This window comes from Acartia tonsa, chromosome 6, assembly GCF_053477335.1.
Source record: "Acartia tonsa isolate MP-2025a chromosome 6, ASM5347733v1, whole genome shotgun sequence".
NCBI lineage: Eukaryota > Metazoa > Arthropoda > Copepoda > Calanoida > Acartiidae > Acartia > Acartia tonsa.
In genome coordinates this window covers 21,750,108-21,771,399 of record NC_137265.1, presented here as the reverse complement: position 1 = coordinate 21,771,399, position 21,292 = coordinate 21,750,108, and the positions used below count along the sequence as shown (strand labels likewise).

The 21,292-nt window shown below is 31.7% G+C and overlaps 2 protein-coding genes across 4 annotated transcripts in view; both read left to right on the top strand.

Annotated features, from left to right (window-relative positions):
• The window catches only part of LOC145322101 (dihydropteridine reductase-like), a 100,959-nt gene that overhangs the window by 58,794 nt on the left and 20,873 nt on the right, over positions 1–21,292 (top strand). The window contains exons 2-8 of one of the 3 annotated variants that reach the window (XM_080163886.1): positions 13,350–13,445; positions 13,856–13,953; positions 14,316–14,387; positions 14,518–14,610; positions 14,900–14,954; positions 15,383–15,518; positions 16,100–16,516. The exons of 1 other annotated variant lie outside the window; for it this stretch is intronic. In XM_080163886.1, the coding sequence (XP_080020012.1) occupies positions 13,358–13,445; positions 13,856–13,953; positions 14,316–14,387; positions 14,518–14,610; positions 14,900–14,954; positions 15,383–15,518; positions 16,100–16,259 (702 nt within the window). In that variant the 5' untranslated portion in view covers positions 13,350–13,357 and the 3' untranslated portion in view covers positions 16,260–16,516. Of the gene's footprint in view, positions 1–13,349; positions 13,446–13,855; positions 13,954–14,315; positions 14,388–14,517; positions 14,611–14,899; positions 14,955–15,382; positions 15,606–16,099; positions 16,517–21,292 lie in introns of those variants that run through there. One more of the 3 variants, XM_080163884.1, reaches the window with a different exon arrangement.
• On the top strand, positions 18,086–19,047 carry LOC145323307 (venom allergen 5.02-like). The gene has a single exon (XM_080165739.1). It carries the CDS (start codon positions 18,128–18,130, stop codon positions 19,043–19,045), a length of 918 nt encoding a protein of 305 aa, XP_080021865.1. The 5' UTR covers positions 18,086–18,127; the 3' UTR covers positions 19,046–19,047.

The following is a 21,292-nucleotide window of genomic DNA, read 5'->3' as shown; positions in this document are numbered from 1 at the left end:
ACGGACAGACATCATTCTACTTTGTATTATAGATGTCAATATGTAATACACATTTAAAATCAAATAGTCAAGGGAGTGAAGAAAGTGGGTTTATCCACCCTCTATAAATCACTCTAAACCTCCTTGAAAATGTCTACATCCACCCCCCCCCCCCTAAAACAGCTATTAATGGTGTCAAGGAAAAATAGTCACACAACTGAGAATGTTGATCATGTAGTGACGAATACTTAGGGATTTTATAATCACCCTGGCCATTATTGTTGTCTATACACTTCTGTAAACCCTAACACCCCCAACGTTTTAGTTTAAATATACACAAAATAGTGATATCTTAAAACGTTGATTTGCTCATTTTTTTATGGTATTTAAAAAATCTACTTACTCTTTTACATAATGAAGACTAAAATACAATTTAGAATGAAAACTTCTTTTAGACAATTTAAATAAAAATCTAGAATTTCTTCTTCATGAATAACTATTATACAAAATTACATTTTCATAACAATGAGTTAAGTTAAACTGCAGTGAGCATAATCCATCAAAATTTTACTATGTTATTTTTACTGGATTTTTTAGTTGCAATGCTATACTACAATTACTAACGTTCATTTGTATTTTGTCCGTATGAAACAAATTCGATTTTATCAGTCACTATTCAAGAAAAATTACTGAATTTATTTTTTAATATTCCTAAGACTATTGAGCATGTATTCTATCCGCTGGATTAGAAACGGTTCTAAGTCTTACTGCAAAATCATGTATAGCATCGTATTACAAACAATCTTCCACGATTACCAAAAAAAATAAACACAAACTCAGCTTCCTATGGATCATGACATCTTTTTTTTACTCAAAAACAATGTAGTGCAAAATAAGTTAAGTCAGGTTATATCTAGATATATAATGGAAGGACAACTACATATGAATAAACTTTACAAAAAAAAACTACAAAAAGGAACGTAAACAACATAAAAAAAGTGAAATGTACTTTTTTGGTTGTCAATATCTGCCCATTTTGATAACAACTTTTCTTTATGTTAAAAAAAGGATTTATTTCCTGCAGCTGTAATTTTCCTCGGCTGCAGGCGATGATTAAGTGTGGTTGATTTGTTGATTTTTGGCTGCAGGATGTAAACAAACAATGCAACGATTTGATTTAGATTTGGTCGACATAGCTTGTGGATTACGGCTTTAAACGGCTGTCATGAATTTTAATTTTTGGACAAGATTCTGAAGCCAACAATTAAGACATTTGAGCGTATAATAAACCATTTTTTTCATATAGTCATAGTTAACCCTCGCCAACATTTTTTTAGGGGGGGGGGGTATTGATCTCATCCTCACCCTTTTGTTGTTATTATAATGCGCACGCCCTTAAGAACAGCTACACTATAATAAGTGACTGTTTTGCGTTAGAGTGTTGACTAAAGATCGGAAATAATTTTGTTGCGTCTGATTTGCTCTTAAGATTTAAAAAAATGTTAGTTAAAACTAGTTTCTACATGAAATGTTTGATAAGGAATATTTAGTTATTAAAGTCCAAGTTGCGTTACTTTTGGAAATTATTCTCCTATTTTCCATCAATTCAAAATTATTTCATTTAACATTTAATAAAATTACCTATTTAATTTACCCGTTTACTCCATCAAACATTTACATTATATTACCTAAACAATCATAATAATTACAATGATGTAATAATCAGAGAGAGGGGGAACAATAGCCTGATTATTATAATAGTCCCCAAAGTTTTATAAAAACATTTTCTTATTCGTTGGCATAACAACTTTGGAGATTTTTAATGATTTTTCATTGGTTGGTTTATTAAGTTGAGGGTCCAAGCGTTCCAACCACTAAAGGGTAATTTTGTGTATTAACATTGGGTATATGCATGAATTTATCGGCTATTGTCTTATCCCTTTAAATCCCTGTGTAATAATGCAAAATAAATTAATTCAAGTCATTACAATAATGTATTTTTAATATTCCAGAATTTTTAATTTCAATATTGTTTTATTTTTGAGCTATTTGGAGTAGCGCAACTTCTCTATATTTATGCATGTAATTGTACGTCATCTAAAGTCTTTTACTTAACTGCTATGTTTCATAGATTCCTGATCTGTTTAAAACCCTCCTAAAAATAAGCTGAATTTGTCATTTATCAACATGCAATATCATTATGATTACTTTTTAGTTTTGGTCATATTTAATAAATTAGATTTTTACTTATTTCCATTTTTGTTTATTGTCCTTTATATTTGCTTTTCATTAATATTATTATTCGACATGGCCGCGTAATCCGAAGAACGGCTGCAACTGCATTCAAGTTTGATTAGACTTTCTTGGCTGCGGATAAAAATGGGTGAATCAAAATTTGATGGCTGAGTCTAAGGTTGGCTGCAGCTGGGTGTGGCTTAGGCTAAGTGAGGCTTAGATTGGATATGGCTGGGATTAGCTTAATTATAATTAGGTTGCAGTAGCTTAGGTTGGTTAAGGCTAAGCCAGCAGCTGAGACTTACTGCATGGATTAGGAAAGCTTCTTGTCTAATTGTGTCTCAGGCTGCTGAGCTCTGGTTTTCCTAAAATGAAAAATTTTCATGGAAAAGTTAAATCCTGTAGAAGTCACTCTATTCTAAGACAAATTAGATTAAGAATAAGAATTACTTAAACTAAAATTTCCTTCAAATGAAATATACTTTTTCTCCTCTTTATAAAATTTATATTCCATTTAGGTTTTATTTGCATAAAAAAATATATCAATTTTGGAATAAATCAAGAAAATAGATATAGTATTACCAGATGATCCAACTGACCCCATAATCCGTCAAACTTGAACAGGAAATAAAAGCAGACAAATACCTTTTTATATTTTGTTTTATAGATTATTTCTATACTTGTGATGATTTTTTTGACGATATAAGTTTACGAATGTAGTTATATCATAAGAAATTTAAACTGATTATAATGTTTTGTCATGTTCTTTACACAATGCAAGCGGAGACATTTTTACACGGTTTTATTTACCCAAGCAAAGCTTTATTCTAAGAAATTAAACTGTTTATAGCTGACTCATTTTGCGAATAAAATGAAAAAAAATCTTCCTTTCTCACCAAAATCTGTACACATTTTTAACCAATAATATGACTGAGTTGTTCCTCCACTGTTTTCTATTGGCGGATTTATCGATCATGTCTCTAGATTATTTCCAGATTACCAACATCTATTTTGTAAACAAAAAATACCAAAATATATATTCTCTCTTTCTCAATAAATCATGGAATAATTATATTATACAATAAAATATAATATATCATTGTATCTCATATATTCTCAGTAATCTAATTATCTTCAAAAATATGTTTCTTTTCTTTTTAATATTAAGTATTTTATAAGTGTTGAGTTTTTGGATGCATAGCTCCTCTACAATTAAATATAACCTCACCTGACTGACTAACAGACTGAATTTCTACCTAACTACCTAGCTGACTTTCCGACTTGTTGTAGACCTATAAAGTAATCTTGGAATTGTGGGTTTTTTTTAATTTCTTGTTTTATTCTATGTTACTGCTGGAGTTTGATATATATTTTTCCACTCTATCTTTGAATATATTTTCTGCGCCCTTATCACATGGTAAATATTTAATAATCTAATAATAATTTATAGATAAATTAATGGATTTTATTAATTTTCCATCATGAGATCATTATTTTGCAAGAAATAGAAGAAAATTTAACAATTATCCGGAACCACTGGCCAGTAAGAGCTGGACAATTAAGATTATCAATTTGATTTTTTCATTCGATCCTCTGTCATCAAAACAACATTATGCCTTCAAGATTTAATGATTTTTTCATTTATTTTATATCAAATATCTTTATTTCAATCATTGGGTATAATAAAATAATAGTTTTTTTAAAGCTTAATATCATAATACAATAATGATTTACATTGAATAAACATTGTATCATGAATGCATCAATTAGAAATATTTTAATTTTAAAAATTACACTTAACATCAACAAAACAATAGTAAATTTAGGGATAAAGGGATGAGACAATGGATCATTTTCTTGACTTTCTTTGACTTTAGGTAGAAAAATGCTTGTTTTGGCTAATTTTAAAGACTTTGGAGACTTATAGATTGCCACTGAATTTGTTACAATCTTAGCAGACCAACTTAATGAAAATAATCAACAAAATTTCTAGTCAACAAAAAAATTATTTTGGTTGGTTTTAATGATAATTACTTAAAAATCTTATTTCTTAGATAGAAATTTTACTGTGCTATTCTTGCAATTAACAATCTCCAATCACCCATATTTTAAATTTCATTTTTCCTTTCAGCAAGAATTACTAAATTCAATTAATTTCCTAATGACCCATGCCTCTATCCCTGAGTGAATCTTACAATCAACATACAGGCTTTTAAAGTTTCAAAATAATTGTGATCATAATTACTTACTTAATTTATAAGTCTTAATTTTGAGTTTACAAAATAGAAGATTTTGACGCAAACATCAAACAATGTGATTACAGAGAGGTTTAGCCACATACCCATAGAACTTCCACAATCAATCAAGAAGTTAAACCAATTATAGTTTGGTAATTTCTTATAAACTGTCACCTAGAATAAAATATACTTATATAATAATCTAATATATCCTTTCATGAAAAAAATACTTTATATAATAATTTGTAGGTTCAGGATCAACAAGTCAAAAAAATCTACCAAAGCCTGTTAGGAAAATATATTTTAAAATACCTTTTTTCCAATTTCAATTGTGATGTAAGTTCCATTATGACTGTGGGGGCTTGATCCCAAAGAATCAACATGGATTTTCTTAAAATAATAATTTAATATAAAAAATAAAAACATGAAATAATTTTTACTAAAAAAAATTTTTGTGATGGTCTGAAAATACTACCTGGTAGTTACAGGGCAGCTTACATTGTCTTTCAGCCTTTGTGCTTAGCAGAAAACTGTAAGGATATACATAATTATCCCAGAAATATACAAAGTTTGTTTTTTCCACCATAGAACATGGATTTTGAGGAGAAAGCCATTCAGGAACACACCCAAAGGTTGCATTCAAATCATTCAAAGTTTTGACATCAACACATTCCGAGTAATTGTAATCAGCTGCATCTATGCAGTCATCGCCCTTAGATGACGACTTAAAATCATATATTGAGACATCAGCTTTATATGTTTGTAGCAATGACTTTCTAGGATTTATTACTATTTCATCTCCAACTTGGGATTGATAGTAGATATCATAGTAAGTTTTCAGAGATTTATCTGTCAAAGCAAACATAAGTTCATTTTTAGTTTTTTTCTCAAACTTTACAAAGACTCTATCAAGTGAATAATTAGTTGATTGAAGACAGTAACCAAGTCTAGGCATTATGGTTTTCTCAAGGTTCAATTCTGAGTTCTGTTCTTGAATAATCTGTAAATCCTGTTGGTCAGTAACATTATTCAACAACTCTAGATATTTCATATTCATATGACTTCCCCATGATAAATAAGAAGTATTACCATCTATGAGCTGGCCGTGTAGTGTACTAATTTCATGATTATATCCATGCTTTAGCAACTAAAATTTTAATGTTTAATAAGTAATTCTGACTTTGATCTATATCTCTGTAATCATTTTGAATCTTTTATAAGAGTATAATTTTTCACAACTTTTCCTAAATGTTTATTATCTCACCTGAGATGTGTTGAATTGTTCCAATGGGCAGATGGTCAACAAAGGTGGTGAGATCTTCTGTATGTCCACAGTTTCAGTTGATACCATCATTGGAACATTCTCCAGTTTCATCACTGCTTTCCACATTTGTTCAACAAATATGACCGAGGCCAATGCCTAGTACATGGGAAATTATTGTAAATAAGACTGATCAAGTGGCATAATACTTATTGCAAAGATCTGTTCTTTTCATTAAAGTTTTTGTTAAAAATCAAATCAAAATTTTGGCATCAAACAGACTGACCCGACAAATTTCAAGACCTGATAGCTCTGTCTTTTTTGAGTTCTTGCTGTTAGATGGGTCTGTCTTTTGGATGGCAAAATGCTAGGATTGTGTTAGAAACCCGGTAAAGGTGTATAAAGAAAGGTCTTTACATGCCACATCAAAAAACACTGAACATTATTATGGGGCCTATCTCCAATACTTAAAGTACTTAAAATGGTTTTTGAAAAAAACACAATCCTGTCTTAATTTGTTATAAAATATGCACTCTTCTAAAAGTCTCCACAAGGGCTAAGTCTCGAGCTTTTGTGCTTTGGAGAGGTGAATAGATTCAAAATTCAATATTGTTTTCTTATTGTCATTGCTTAAGCATGGATTATATCAACCATAACCAAAATTTTAGGGTTCATATTGAACATAGAGAGCAATTGTTTTTTTTCAAACCTTTTATATTGGACTTTTTTTTGGTATATCATTTAGGGACACCTCTTCATGTACTACAACATATTTAATCTTGAAAGCCTCTATTAAGTATCCACTAAAATTAAAATCATAAAGAAATACCTGAATTATGTGTCTAATAGTTTCTAGTCTTTTCATAATAAAGTTCAACTTAAAACTGGGAATTCTAAACTGAGAAGCATAAATTTGCAATTATTCCAATTTGCCAATTAATTCACGTATAGATTATACCCAGGTAACTTTGGGAATAACAGAAATACAAAAACAAGATTAGAACTTTAAAAAAATTTATATATATTTTTATATAGAAAATATGTACCTAACTAGTTCACTAAAAATCTGTTTTTAGGCTTTGTCAATCTGTACACAATATAACCTCCTAACAATTTTGCTTGTTGTGTATACTTTAAACCTGAGTAATAGTTATTGAATGAAAATAATCTTAATTTGGCATAATTCTTAAAATTATGGATAATTTGTGAAATTATTAACTATTAAATTCTTATAGCAAAATTGAAGGTTATTAACATGCAAACCATGTTATGTTAAAGATTGTTTCCCTCACCCTGTCTGACTTATTTATATAATGCAAGCTTATTATTGTATGTATATGTCTGTTTGTGAAAAGTTGCATAAGTATGGTGGGTGTAAATATCAAGGTGCTACTTCAAATATCTTCCCATATATTAGCAACAAACATTCTTAATTTATCCCAAATTTTTTTTTCAAATTTGCCATTATTGTTTGTATAAAATATGAAACAAATAGGAATAGGGAAACAAACTAAGTCTCAAAGCCAACAGTTTTTTTTATGAAAAAATATTAGGTGAAAAAATATAATCAAAATTTTTTTTACTGGATTCTTATCTAAAAACTAATATTTATTTTTTGAAATAGTAAAATATTTATCTTAAAGTCCCTTGGGATTCTGAGTCTTACAGTAAACTCTTATTTTTTAGTAGTTTAGGGTTTAGTATGCCTATTCCCTATCAATGTAACAATTATTATAAATTGTATAATTACAATTATATCAATTATTATTATCAAAAAGAAATTAACAAATGAATTGTCATTTATAAACATTAGTTTTATATTGTACACAAGAAACATTTCAGACTAAACCTATTTTTTTATTAATGGACATGGAATATACTTGGATATTATGACAGGGGAAAAATTGTCGTAAATTTAGGTGCAAACATGGACATCACTTCAACCATTCTTTCATTCAGTTGGTGAGTGTGGGGTATGGGTATCGTTATCTAGCCAGCTACAAATTTCACTTTATCATAGTACATGGTATTCTGGTATAAGATTCAAGTAATAATAAACCATTTTCCAGAATTCCCTATTGGCCTATTCTTTTAAAATTAAAAAATTAAAATTGTAAAACAACATTATACACATATTACTATTTGTTTTTTTACAGAAAATTCGCAAACATATTTATTTAGGAAATGTAAAATTAAAGCATTGAAATTGGACACATTTGTTGATATAATTTTTATTTTATTACACATAAAGTTTTTGTTATTAAAAATAAACAAATAAAAAACTGGTAGTACATCATTTTTTTTAAAAGTAGTATCTGTATTCGTCTTAAAAATAACCTAAAGCCATCCAATGTCTTACTTCTAAAAATAAAATAAAAAGTTAATGCCTCCCTGGCATGGAGAACTCAATCGGTTCCGTAGCTATTGAAATCTTAAGCTTTAGACAAAACATCCTTACTACTTTATAAATAGGACTAGATGTTTAGGAAGTCAATGGAGTTTAGGAAAAGGGCCTAAAACCACATTTATAAAGCCTTCATGAAAAGTATAACCCATTCAGAAAAGCATTTTTTGATATCTTTAGCTTTGCATAAAATAACCTTACTACTTTTTATTGATAACTACTGTAAATTTCTTATTAAATTAGAAAGTGGTTTTATATAAATTTTAAAAAGCAATGGATATAAGAATATACGTGGATAATATTACGACAGTGGAAAATTGGATCAATTTAGGATGCTATTTCCCTTGTCATTTATTGGTCAGTTCGTTTATCACGTAGGAAGTGAAAGGGGGGGAATCCTTATTTTAGCCCGCTCCGTTTTTCACTTTATCAGAGAATATGCAATGCTTGTGTAATGTCCAAGTAATAATACATCCATTATGACAGGATACTACAAGTAATGAATATTTATATCTGTATAAAATTATTCAACATGCAAATACTTTTACACTAATCATTAAAATTTAATAAATCAATTTATGTAAAACTGGGATCAAGGTCAATGATAGTTAAAAAAATTAATTTTCTTGATTTTGATTCTCATATTAATTAAAGTTTTTTAATGGTACAAATTTACAACCTTTAGTAAACTTTTTTGGGGATACACTTGGGACTGAGACTGAGAGCTCTAGTTAAACTAACAATTTGTAGACTTTTGACAGTGCAGTGGGCGTATATTTTGTAACATTTCATATAAATATATCAAATTGACAGACTTAATGAGCAAATTGTAAAGAAGCTGCACTATAATACCAACAGATGCAGCTCATACCAATAACGAAATTAATTCGGAAGAAAATCACGAAATCTATACGTGTTTTTCAGCTGTCGTTGGGGGGCAACACATCGTAAAATTGACGACCTCTCCATTTGCCCCCCAAATATTTTTTTAGATTTATTTTGCTTGTTGGTTATACCTTATTCCTGCAACAGATGTAAACAAATTTAAAACCAGTCTTCAATATTCAATACTAAAAGTATATTTTAAGGGCTCAGCAGCCGCAGATGAAACATTACAGTCGCTTTCTTGTTCATGCATTTGTTTGGTTATCGAAAAGTTATTTTCACACACAAAAGTAACACGGGATTTTAAAAGGCTTTAAGTAAGAATTTATGATTTATCTAAAAAAGTAAAAGAAAACATTGAAAGGAAAATTAGACAGAAAGTGACTATCCTTTTCTCACACGTACATGATCAGATCAACAGGGAAATAGTTGTAGAGTAGCATCACTACTGAACCAACGCAGGGATCTAAAGGGATAAGACAATGACTAATAAGTTGATGTACATCGCGATTAATGATAAACTAGTTATCCCTTCTGTATAATACAATTGGTGGCTGAAATGTTTGGACACTTAACTTAATGAACCCATTAATCACTTCAATAAAAGTCATTAAACCTAACGAATAAAAAAATGTTATTATAAAACTTTGGGGATTATTGTAATAAACAGCCTATTGTCCCCCCTTTCTCCCTGGACATCCCTGCTGAAACAACGACTGACAAACCATGGTAAAAGTCCACAGTCCAGTTTTTCTTCCTACCTCCAGGGCTAGTTTACTTCAAAATATATTACGTATTTCAAGAAAGTAATTTCGGACAGTTAATAGTTATTTCTCGCATCGTATTATAAGCAGCTTTCCGCGGATGTAGAATGCACAATTATAAGATTAAAACTAGTTTTAATCTTATGGTTGTACATTTTTATATTCGTAGAAAGCTGGATATAATACGATGCTAGACATAGCTTTTTCGTATGGATGAGAACCGGTTCCTATCCACCGGATTCGAATGAATACGAGAAAATATATTACTACTAGTGGCTTCGCTTCCAACATCTAGCAATTTTTAAGAGGTTATCACATATCATCATAAATAAATAATTTATTAGATTGGGGCGAACTGAACAATATAACAATACCCCCCTTCCCCGCCCCAAACACACTAAAACTTTAGAACAGTTATTTATCGCATCGTTTTATTTACACCTTTCCACGGATAGTAAAGTGAAAAAAACAAATAATTAATTCTAGTTTTCAAGCCTTGAGTGGCCAAATGTTTAATCCATTTCTTTTTTTTTTTAATTGAATTTTCCGAAATAACCTGCATTTTCTAAAAAGGCAAATTTAAAATGTTTTTGGTTTCTGGTTTAAATTACCATTTCCAGCCCTGTGTTATTTATGTTGCATACAATAGAAACAGCGAATATTGACTTAATAACGTAAAGATAAATGAAATTTTGAGGGTCCCTACAAAAGTAGGTACCTTTATAAATTCATATAAAAATGAAATAAAAGTAACAGGATGTTTATCTCTCGAGTATACATATTGCTAAAATTAAGGTTTTAAGGTCTTTAATCATTTTGGGGGAAGGTACCTCCACCCGCCAAAGAGAATTAGCCCCGAAGAAAATACCCTTCCCTCCCCCGAAAAATATTCTTCCTTTTTAAGACTAAAACTAAAAGTAGAGTGTCGACACCCCCCCCCCCTCACTTCACTATCTTAAGTACCTCTAGGGAGCCTCTAGGGGCGTAACCTCTAGTAATTAAATTTCAAGTGGTTTTCATTTTTTTAATTTTCCAAGCCAACGAATTAGAGATTGTGTTTATCAAATTATGGGGACCAGTATACTAATTAACAGTCCAATGTTTTTTTTTTACTAACATTATTAAGTTACTTTTAATATATAAATCTAAAAAGTTGTTTTAACTATGATGTTAGGGCACCAATAAAATTCTTGTTTTCAAATAAGATAAGAGAAATTCTCGTCTGCTAGACAGGCAGTATTCTATATACTTGTTACATATACACATATATACTTTAATTAAAATTTAAACCAGAATTTCCTATTTTTCACATCTTGAATTCAAAATACATGGATGATGGAATATTGTGAAAAAATATAATGTTAAAAGTTTGAATAATATAAAATCCTTTAATATAAAGTAATACAATTTTTTTTGTCTGAAGCTTAATATCTCAGAAATTGCTGGTGTGTAGGGGTTTTACTTTTCAGGGAAGCTTAATATATATTTGGGGGTTGGTTTTAAGCTATTTTCTTGAACTACTTCGTCCTCCCTACAGGCTAGGGTAAAAGACAAGTATATAATAAACAGGAGAACGGGTTGTACGTCTGTCTATTATGCTGAAGGATATGCTAGAAAACTAATTTTATTATAGCTTCATTTCATGAATAACAAAAATTATTTTATTTTTTTGTATAGAAAACTTTTGTTTTTATTTCAAAGTTTTATTAAAAAACAAAGTTACATTTCCCAGGGAATAATTATGATAGAAAATCTAAGTTAGAAAAAAGTAGGGAGGGGACATTGGTCTTTTTTTATACTAGTCCCAAAAATTTCAGAATGACATTTTCTTATTTGTTAGCTAAAAATTAGGGGAGTTTTTATTTAATTTTGATTGGTTGGTCTAAGTTTCAACCACTAATTGTAATCTACAGATGGGGTAATTTTGTGTATAATCAATGACTTTGCCTTATACCTTTAGATCCCTGAGTAAAAGGTAATTAATAAACAAATTCAAAATTATCTTTTTAGTAGAGAAGCTACTCTATAATTCAAAATGTCCGTCTGTCCGTCCGTCTGTTAGAGACAAAGTGGGGGAAACGTGATTTTCTCGGCTCCTATTAATCATAGACAGCTGAAATTTTTAGTGAAGATTCCTATGACATATGTGCATCTAATCTATATACATTGTTTTGTCCATCTGTTTGATAATTGGGGTGATAGATCGATTCCTAGCTTTTTTGTTTTAGTAATTTTCTCTACTGCTTTTCAACACAGACGACTGAGCTTTTAAGGAATTAAATAAATTTGCATCCTACATATTTTTACTAAGTTTCATTAAGATTTGTATGTTGATTGGGGTGCTAGATCGATTCCTAGTTTTTCAAGTTTTCATCATTATCTAAACTCATGTTCAAGATAAACGGCTGGAATTTTTAGGTAAAAATTAAGTCAACATTCTACACATTTCTATAAAGGTTTTTTAAGATATGATAATTGGTTGGGGTGCTAGATCGATTCTTAGTTTTTCAAGTTTTCATGATTTTTTCGACTTCTGTTCAAGATAAAAAGCTGGAATTTTTAGGGATTAATTTAGACAACATTATACATATATAATTCATATATAAGTTTAATAAAGTCTTGCTATTGGTTGGGGTGCTAGATCGATTCCTAGATTTTACGTTTTTCTTTTAGCTTAATGCCTCAAAAGACATTATACATTTTTAAAAGGTTTCGTGATTTATTCCATTTATGTCTCTTTAACATACTGAAAAAATTTTTTTTTCCCAGATGTCTATCAATAAATTTTGAGCTCCGCTACTTATGGATGTTGTCATCCTTGTTATTGTTACTAAATTAGAAATACACTTATCTTTAAAGTACAATTAAAATTTGTTTACCAAAAAAATGATAATAGAATTGTGTTTTGTAAACAGTATATGTAAATAATAAATGATATTAAAGGCATATTACTATTAACCATGCCATAAAACTTCTCATTAGGTTAAGTAAGTTTGAAAACAACCCATAGGGTGTAGGTCCTGTAGGGTTACTTAATTACATCAAATGGGAGATGAAAGTAGGAGAAAAAGAGGCTTTGATCCAACTTGGCACTTTATCGCCTTGTCCAACAATAAAGAATAGTCAAGGGAAGACGTATCTTCTTTTGTGTTTAAATATTTTGGGCATAAAGTAAAGTATCAAACAACGAATTATTTATTTGAAAGATCTTAATCCAGAAGCTTGTATTTTGCCAATAACATTAGCTTTAGCTCTTGTGTTGTCTCTATGTACATATTAAGATGAATATTAGAAAATCGGGCGTATCACCTCATTTATTGTGCATAGTTGAGCACAGAACCTTTCACTCTAATTTTGAAAAAAATTGTAGTTTTTCTTTTGTTCGTTTAAAACTTTAGGTTAGGTTATGTTATGCTAGGCACTAGGGATTCCTGTAGTGTTAGGGCACTGAGTTGATAGGCCTCAAAAGTAAAATATAGGCCGAGAAAAACTCTCCCCTCTGAATTAAAATTTGAGGAGGTTAGTTCAATGCTTGATAGACACTTTATGGGAAAGCATCTAATAATAATATCATCCTTGTTTCAGAATAATAATGCGTGTCTTGGTATACGGAGGTTGTGGTGGGCTTGGCAGGGCAGTTGTTCAACATTTTAAATCTGCTGGATACAATGTTACCTCAGGTTTTATTTATTTAACATTACCTGCCCAAAATAGAAATTATTTAAATTTGATTGCTCTATATAGAATTTATCTTATAACATGGCTCTGAATCCGGTTAATTTCTGCTCAATAATAAAAATCACTTTATGTTTTTCATTTTTTTCTTCAATATTTATCAGTTCGAAGATTTTTTTCACATTTTTAAAAACATTAAAAACTGTAGCTTTGACAGTTTTTTTATGTGTGAAACTTTGCATTCGGCAGATTAGAAAAGTTTTCGGAATGACCACCCTTATTTTCAATGTATTTAAAAAGTTAGGAGGGGGTAGGGTTAGGGCTAAATAAGCACTTTTGGGAAATAACAAATAAATCTATTAGAAAACTAAATCTACTCTAACTAACTCTTTAGCTAACTCTCATAAATTTTTAGTTGATATTGGCGAGAATCCTGAGGCTGATTCCAATGTAAAAGTGAATCTTGCTGATGACTGGGTCAATCAAGAAAAGAATGTTGTACAAAGTGTCTTGGTAGGTTATTTAGTTGTAGTGTAGACTTTATTTAAATATGGCATAACAAATAAATATGTTATCAAAAATAGTGCTTTCCGTCAGACGCAGAAACCCAACTTCCTTATTAACAAAATAGATAGAGAAAGTGCCTAGATTTTTTCTTTCTGCCTACCCTTGCAGGGTCCTGGCCCTGAAGGGCTACCCATTACCAAAAATAACCTTACCTTACCTGACCTAAAGTAAAAAAAAACTACTGCCTCGTTTTCAATTTCTTTGAAAATAAGGGGTGTGGTTTTCTGTGCTCAACTAGGAACTTTTAAGGAAACTCCCCAACATATTGATGTAGTTAAAAATGATAAAATTGTTCTAATATTATATAGGATGTTCTTGTTGGATCCAAACTGGAGGCAGTCATCAATGTAGCTGGAGGTTGGGCTGGTGGAAATACCCAGGTATTGTTTTAGTAGCGAAGCTTCTTTATATTTTAATCTGTGTGTCTATCTGTCGGTATGTCAGTCATGCTACAAAAAATCTAAATCTCAAACCAATGTTCTAGAATAATTTTATGAATGCTTTGTAAAGGATCCTGACTGGGTAAAGAATGCTGACCTGATGTGGAAACAATCTGTGTGGAGCTCAGCTATTGCTGCAACTATTGCTTCTAAATGTTTGAAGGTAATTAATTGTTGGGCCTGGCCATTTTTTATCTTAAACAGTGTTTAATCTTTAGTATATTGTACTTCACATCCTCTTGCTTTAAACTTTTAAACGTTAAATGTTTTTGCTAGGATTTACAGAATATCTTTTGCTTCTTCGTCAGAAAAGAATTATACAATTAATTTGTTATCAAATTTAATGCGGTAGTAAGTGAACGGGCGAAGGCACTAAGTGTAAAGAATGAATAAGAGGTAAGGTATCTGTATTTAATTGAATGAAAGTTTTTATTTATTTTAATTTCTTACAGGAAGGAGGTTTGTTGGTACTTCCAGGTGCTGCTCCAGCTACTTCTGGAACTCCAGGTATATACTTTACTTAGCTGGATCTTTAAATGTGTAGCCGTTGCCGTAGCCGTAGCCAGAGGTCCGGCCACTAACATAATAGCGATCTTAAAATCAAATTGGCTACGCTTGGCCACGGCTATATGCGATCTTTAAATCACAACCACTTTTTGAATTTTCAGTAAAAATACGAAAAAATGATATTAATAATACGTAAAAACTTCAAACATTAAAAAATCCATGTTTTATTGGCAGCACTGGCAGTAGCGTAGCTACGGCTACGGCTACGACCACGACTACGGCCACGGCTACGGCGACGGCTTCGACTACGGCAACGGCTACACATTTAAAGATCCAGCTCTTGAGAAACATATCAATCTGTCGATGGAAACAGATGGACATCCTGTTACAATAATGTTAGGATGATATTAATAGCAATGATTGTGCAGGAATGATGGGTTATGGTATGGCAAAGGCAGCTGTCCACCAGTTGGTCAAATCTCTGGGTGGCCAGGGATCAGGGCTTCCAGATGGATCCTGTACACTTGGAATCCTTCCTGTAACTCTTGATACTCCTATGAACAGGTTAGTAGGCAAGGATCAGGGCTTCCCGATGGTCGGATCCTGTACACTTGGAATCCTTTCTGTCACTCTTGATACTCCTATGAACAGGTTGGTAGGCAAGGATCAGGGCTTCCAGATGGATCCTGTACACTTGGAATCCTACCTGTCACTCTTGATACTCCTATGAACAAGTTTCAATCACAATGACTGTTTCATTACACAATTCACTGTTTTTAAATATATTATCAACCAATTCTTTAAATGAACACAGTAATAGTGTCTGACTGATTATGACGTAATAAAAACAATAGCCAATGAGAGGCCGCTATTGACCAATGGTAAAATTTATAGTGGCCTCTCATTGGCTAATTTTTTTGTTACGTCATAATCAGTCAGACACTATAACTGTGTTCCTTTAAATTGTTTAATTTTGGTTTTAATAATTATATAATAATTGCGAAATTGCGTTAGATTAAAGGAATATTACGAAGAACTCTTTCAGATGGAGAAACAAAGTTAGTTTAGTATTAAAATTGATTATTTTAACAAATTTTAATCAAAGTGCAATATTTCTGTAAGTTTTCATAAGGATATTTATTTAGGAAATTTATGCCGAATGCAGATTTCTCAACCTGGACTCCTTTATCTGAGGTTGCTGGCACTCTGGAGAAATGGAGCAAGAACCTGGAGCGTCCTGCAACTGGCAGCCTGGTATCAATGCACACACAGAGTAATTCTACATACCTTAGACTTGAAAACTAAATTTCATGAAGTTTATCAAATGCATGTATTGTAAGAGGATTCATATTAAGTTAGGTATACAAATCGCCAGAATTGGTTGATCTATTGAAAATTAGACAACACTTTTCATGTGAAAAGTATTCATTTTATTTGGTTAAAGACAAAAGTCTATTAGATATTTTCATATTTTCAAATCAAAATAAAATGTCATTACTGCACATTTAATTAATAACAAAAACATTATTGTATAAATGATTAATAAATGTATGAAAGGTGAATGCTTTTTCTTTTATGTTGATTTTAAAAGAATAATATTGTAGGTCGTCTTTATATGGAAAAATCCAAAATTTGTCAAATATTTGTTGCTGAAAAAAATGTTTTCTCGTATTCATTCGAGACCGATAAAAATATCCGATGTATTACAACCTAAAATTGATTAAATATTACCATTTAAATTGATTAAGTAAAAAAGAAACTAGATGAACTAGATAAATATAAAAACGAGAAAAATACCGTCGTTTTTAGATATTTGAGAAAATAATCATAAAGTAAAACCCCAACTACTATCTTATGAAACATTTGCAAAATCTATTCATAAATTTGCATTGCAACAAACATTTTCTACAATTGCATTTTTTGCAGGCTTTTTGTCCCCCTTTCAATTAAGGTTGTACTTTATATTTTAGGCAATTTCCTGTTAAAGCACAATCACCCCCCTGCCCATCCCATTCTATGAAAATTTTATCCAAGAAACAATGTCTTGGCTTTTAAATGTAGAAATACTAAAAGACTTTATAAACAAGGATGACAATATGCTTATACTGTCAAATAACTGAAAATTAAAAAAGATATACTATTAACGTTTTTGAAAGCAATGTAATTAATGATAAGTCTATATTTTAAAGTTAGTATGTTTTTCAACCTATTTTAAACAAAATTACACTATTCTAAGACATGAGATATATTTCGATTTTAGCAATCATTTTCAATTCATTTTGTCTCTTGTAGAAGTGAAACAAGCAATATTAGCTTGTTCGTTTTAGATAAGTCTATACAAAAATTCTGTATAAATCTAACCAAAATTATAATACAGGATGCTTTATATGGACATACTAACAATTCAATACTTTAATATGGAGATGATACGCTTTGCATAATTAGCCGGGCTAACTGTTACAGGATTCACTATAAGTTTAAAATAGATAGGACAATTCTAATAATCTTAGATTTACTATCTTCGCTGTACTGAACGGACTTACGGACTTAAATCTTAAATTGGTTCACATTCCTAAAGCAAATAATTTTTAAAGCAAAGGTTTTTTTACATTTATGGTCAGTCGGTCCTTAAGCCTGTCCGTCCACCCGCAAAGAATATCTTAAATAGTTAATTGAGGCATGTTATAGATATTTTCCTATTTCCAAACTTAGCATTATAATTCCCATAAATGTTAAATTGGACATACAGACTTTGAGATAATGATTATAGACTTGCTACGTTTTTTTAAGTTGTACCTAGCTGTTCAAGAAATAAACATACAAAGTTTGAAATTTATAGGATATTTCTAACATGCCTGAATTTAAGAATCTTTCATCATTACCAAAATTCTGACAGTGTAGGCGGACAGACCATAATTATAGAAATGCTATGCTTAAAATTCATGAACGTATTTTAGGGGAGGAGTAGAATAATTTATTGATAATCCCTTTCTGTTATCACCTTTAGAAAAGGTTAATTTCAAAATTTCGATAACAATATGAATTTTTGAAATATGTGATATCTTATCATTAGAACAAAATAGGTATATAATAAAATGTTTTACGGTTTGTATTGTAGTTTAAGTTTTGCTTTTGTATTATTAAGTAATTTATCTGTTTTCTAGTATTGAAAAATGATAACCTGGATATATTTTGTTTTCCTGGTCGTTCCCATCCTTGGCCAGCTTTGTGAATATTGTTCTCTGGACGGGTCCTCCACCCTGGACAACACGTACTGCCAGAATCCTGCCAGATCTAGGTCCTGCGGACAGGTATATTACTCAGATGTAAATACCCAAGAAAGGCAGGAAATTTTGGATCTTCACAATAATATCCGAAGAAAAATTGCTAATGGACAAGATCCTAATTTTAGATATACAGCCTCCAACATGCAGGAACTGGTTTGGGACGAGGAATTGGCCCATGGAGCCAAGATTTGGGCGGAGCAGTGTGATTTCAGGCATGATCAAAATGATGTCTGTAGGTTTAAGGTGGGACAAAACTTGTATATAGCTGGTACGCGCTCCACCCCATCTGCTAAATGGAACAAGCCTGTAGAGAGCTGGTATGACGAAGTCCATCTATTCAGTGGAAATCCATCAAATGTTCAGTTTAACAGTCTCAACAACGTTGGACATTTCACGCAGATGATTTGGGCAGAGACAAAGTATATTGGCTGCCATTTTATCGGACATACCGGGTACCTCGGATCTTCAAATTTTAACGCTGAATACTATGTGTGTAACTATGGACCTGCAGGAAACTATATAGGTAAATCTATTATAGAATCGGGAAATGCTTGCTCCCGTTGCCAGGCAAACCAGCAGTGTAATAACGGTCTTTGTTCTGATGCCGTGCCTGTGTTTCCCACCCAAGGAGTGACAGCACCCTTGCCAGTCACCACTGCCAGGCCTATTCCCCCACCGCTCATAATACCAACAACAACAACAACAACAACTACCACAACACAACGGCCAACAACAGTGAAACCAAACAGGGAAGGATGTGAAATCAGAAAAGTAATTGAGTATTTGGAATATTGTTTCTCTTAATTTCTGTACTAATTATTGAAGAAATTTGAAATGTTTTTTGTAATGTTTTATAAATGTAAATATAAAATAAATAGATATTCCATTTATATTTTATCATTACCCTTACTATTATAAACCTATTTCGACAATGTAACGATGTTATTCCTTGAATTGACAGTCTCAGGACAAATATTGATTATTCAAGGTAAATGCCTTGGCCCTTAAAGAAATACAAATGTATTCTGAAAGTCGTGCAATCAAATAATTAGCTATATTTGGTCCAGGTTTTTAAACTTAAATGTAATGTGAAATAGACAGACTTGCATAAGTTAATGATAGAGTAGATTCAATATTTAATTCAAAATACAAACAGTTTTTTAAGTATTTATTTATATTGGATTAAATGCAGTTTTAGGATAAATAAGATTAAATATGTATACTTTATTTAGAAATGGTTAAATATATTAATAAGTCAAACTACTGATTATTTAAGCTGGAAAGTTCTGAAGTAGCGGGATGTCTGTTTGTATGTCAGGACACCAAAGCAGTAGGATGGCTGTCTGTTTAATTAATACAAATGTATTAATTAACTATGCACTTTGAAGTAGCAGGATGACTGTCTGTCTAATTAATACAAAGGTATTAATTAGCTGTATAACTCTGAAGTAGCAGGATGACTGTCTGTCTTATTAATACAAAGGTATTAATTAGCTGTATAACTCTGAAGTAGCAGGATGACTGTCTGTCTAATTAATACAAAGGTATTAATTAGCTGTATAACTCTGAAGTAGCAGGATGACTGTCTGTCTAATTAATACAAAGGTATTAATTAGCTGTTTAACTCTGAAATAGCAGGATGACTGTCTGTCTAATTAATACAAAGGTATTAATTAGCTGTATAACTCTGAAGTAGCAGGATGACTGTCTGTCTAATTAATACAAAGGTATTAATTAGCTGTATAACTCTGAAGAGCTGGAATATTTGTCTGTGTTGAACTAGTTGAAGTAGTAGGATGTCTGTAAATAGCTGAATTGGTCTAATAAGACTCGACCCCAAACCAGATAGTATTCTGTGTAAGGACTCTCAATTGCAACTGACTAACTAAATAAATGTTCTCTTAAATGTTCTCTTAAATGTTCTCTTAAATGTGCTCTTAACTTTTACAGAGCAATAAAGAGTAAATGATGTTTCTACTTTTAAGCCAAAACTTAAAACTGAACTATACTACATTTTCCCCCTCCTGACGCCGTCAAGGCTTCACTAATCTGAATCTACATCAGCAGCCATTACCGCATTATCTACAGCAGCAGCTACAGAACCCTCTTCAGCAGGCACTGAAGCCTGAACCTCCAACTCAGCACCAATATCTGGAACGTCTCCCTGAACCACCATCACCTCACTGGCAGCCACCGCCCCACTGGTACTCCCAGCCTGTTGCAGCTGCCAAGGTACAGCAGGTAGATCTTTACTTATTTTGCGCCTGATCTCGCTGAATATATTTGTCAAATGTCTCTGAACTTCTGCCTCTTTCTGTGACATGTCTAAATTAGCCCCCTTCACACTGGCCCCATGACTTGTCAAAGCATTTTCCACCTGTTGAACTACTGCTTCCACCTTTAAAATACATGTCACCTCTACTCTCAAATTTTTATTTTTAGAACCCAAATTATCTAACCCAACAGCAGGACGCTTGGCCACACCTCTTCCTGACCCTCCTTCGCCCTCCTCCAGACCACTTTGACCGCTCGGCCACCTGTCCCATGCATCAAGATTCACTTCCAAACCGTCGTTGCCAATATCATCATTATTCTTCAGAAACTTCAGAAACTCATCATTAAATTCATACCTGGGCCGCCCATCCTTATGCTGTCTTCTACTGGGACCAGCCCTATCATCCATTCTGTACACCACCTGCCGCCCATCCTTATGCTGTCTTCTACTGGGACCAGCCTTATCATCCTTTCTGTACACCACCCGCCGCCTGTTGGTCCTACCATCCTCCAACCTCTCTAAAGACCTCTCGTGCTCCTCTTGCAACCGACCAGGAACCAGCCGATGTCTCTCTCTATCATCCATCTTTCCTGATAATTACAATTTCAATATTTTTTTATATTTAAGACGACATTTAAAACAGATTACATTATACGAATCATCATATCAATTTTATGTCAGGGATGCCAAGGTACAAATCGAAAGATACCAAGAAAATTTCACACTCCAGCCGCGCCAATCACCACCATGACAAAATGCTGCCAGCTATCAGTCAA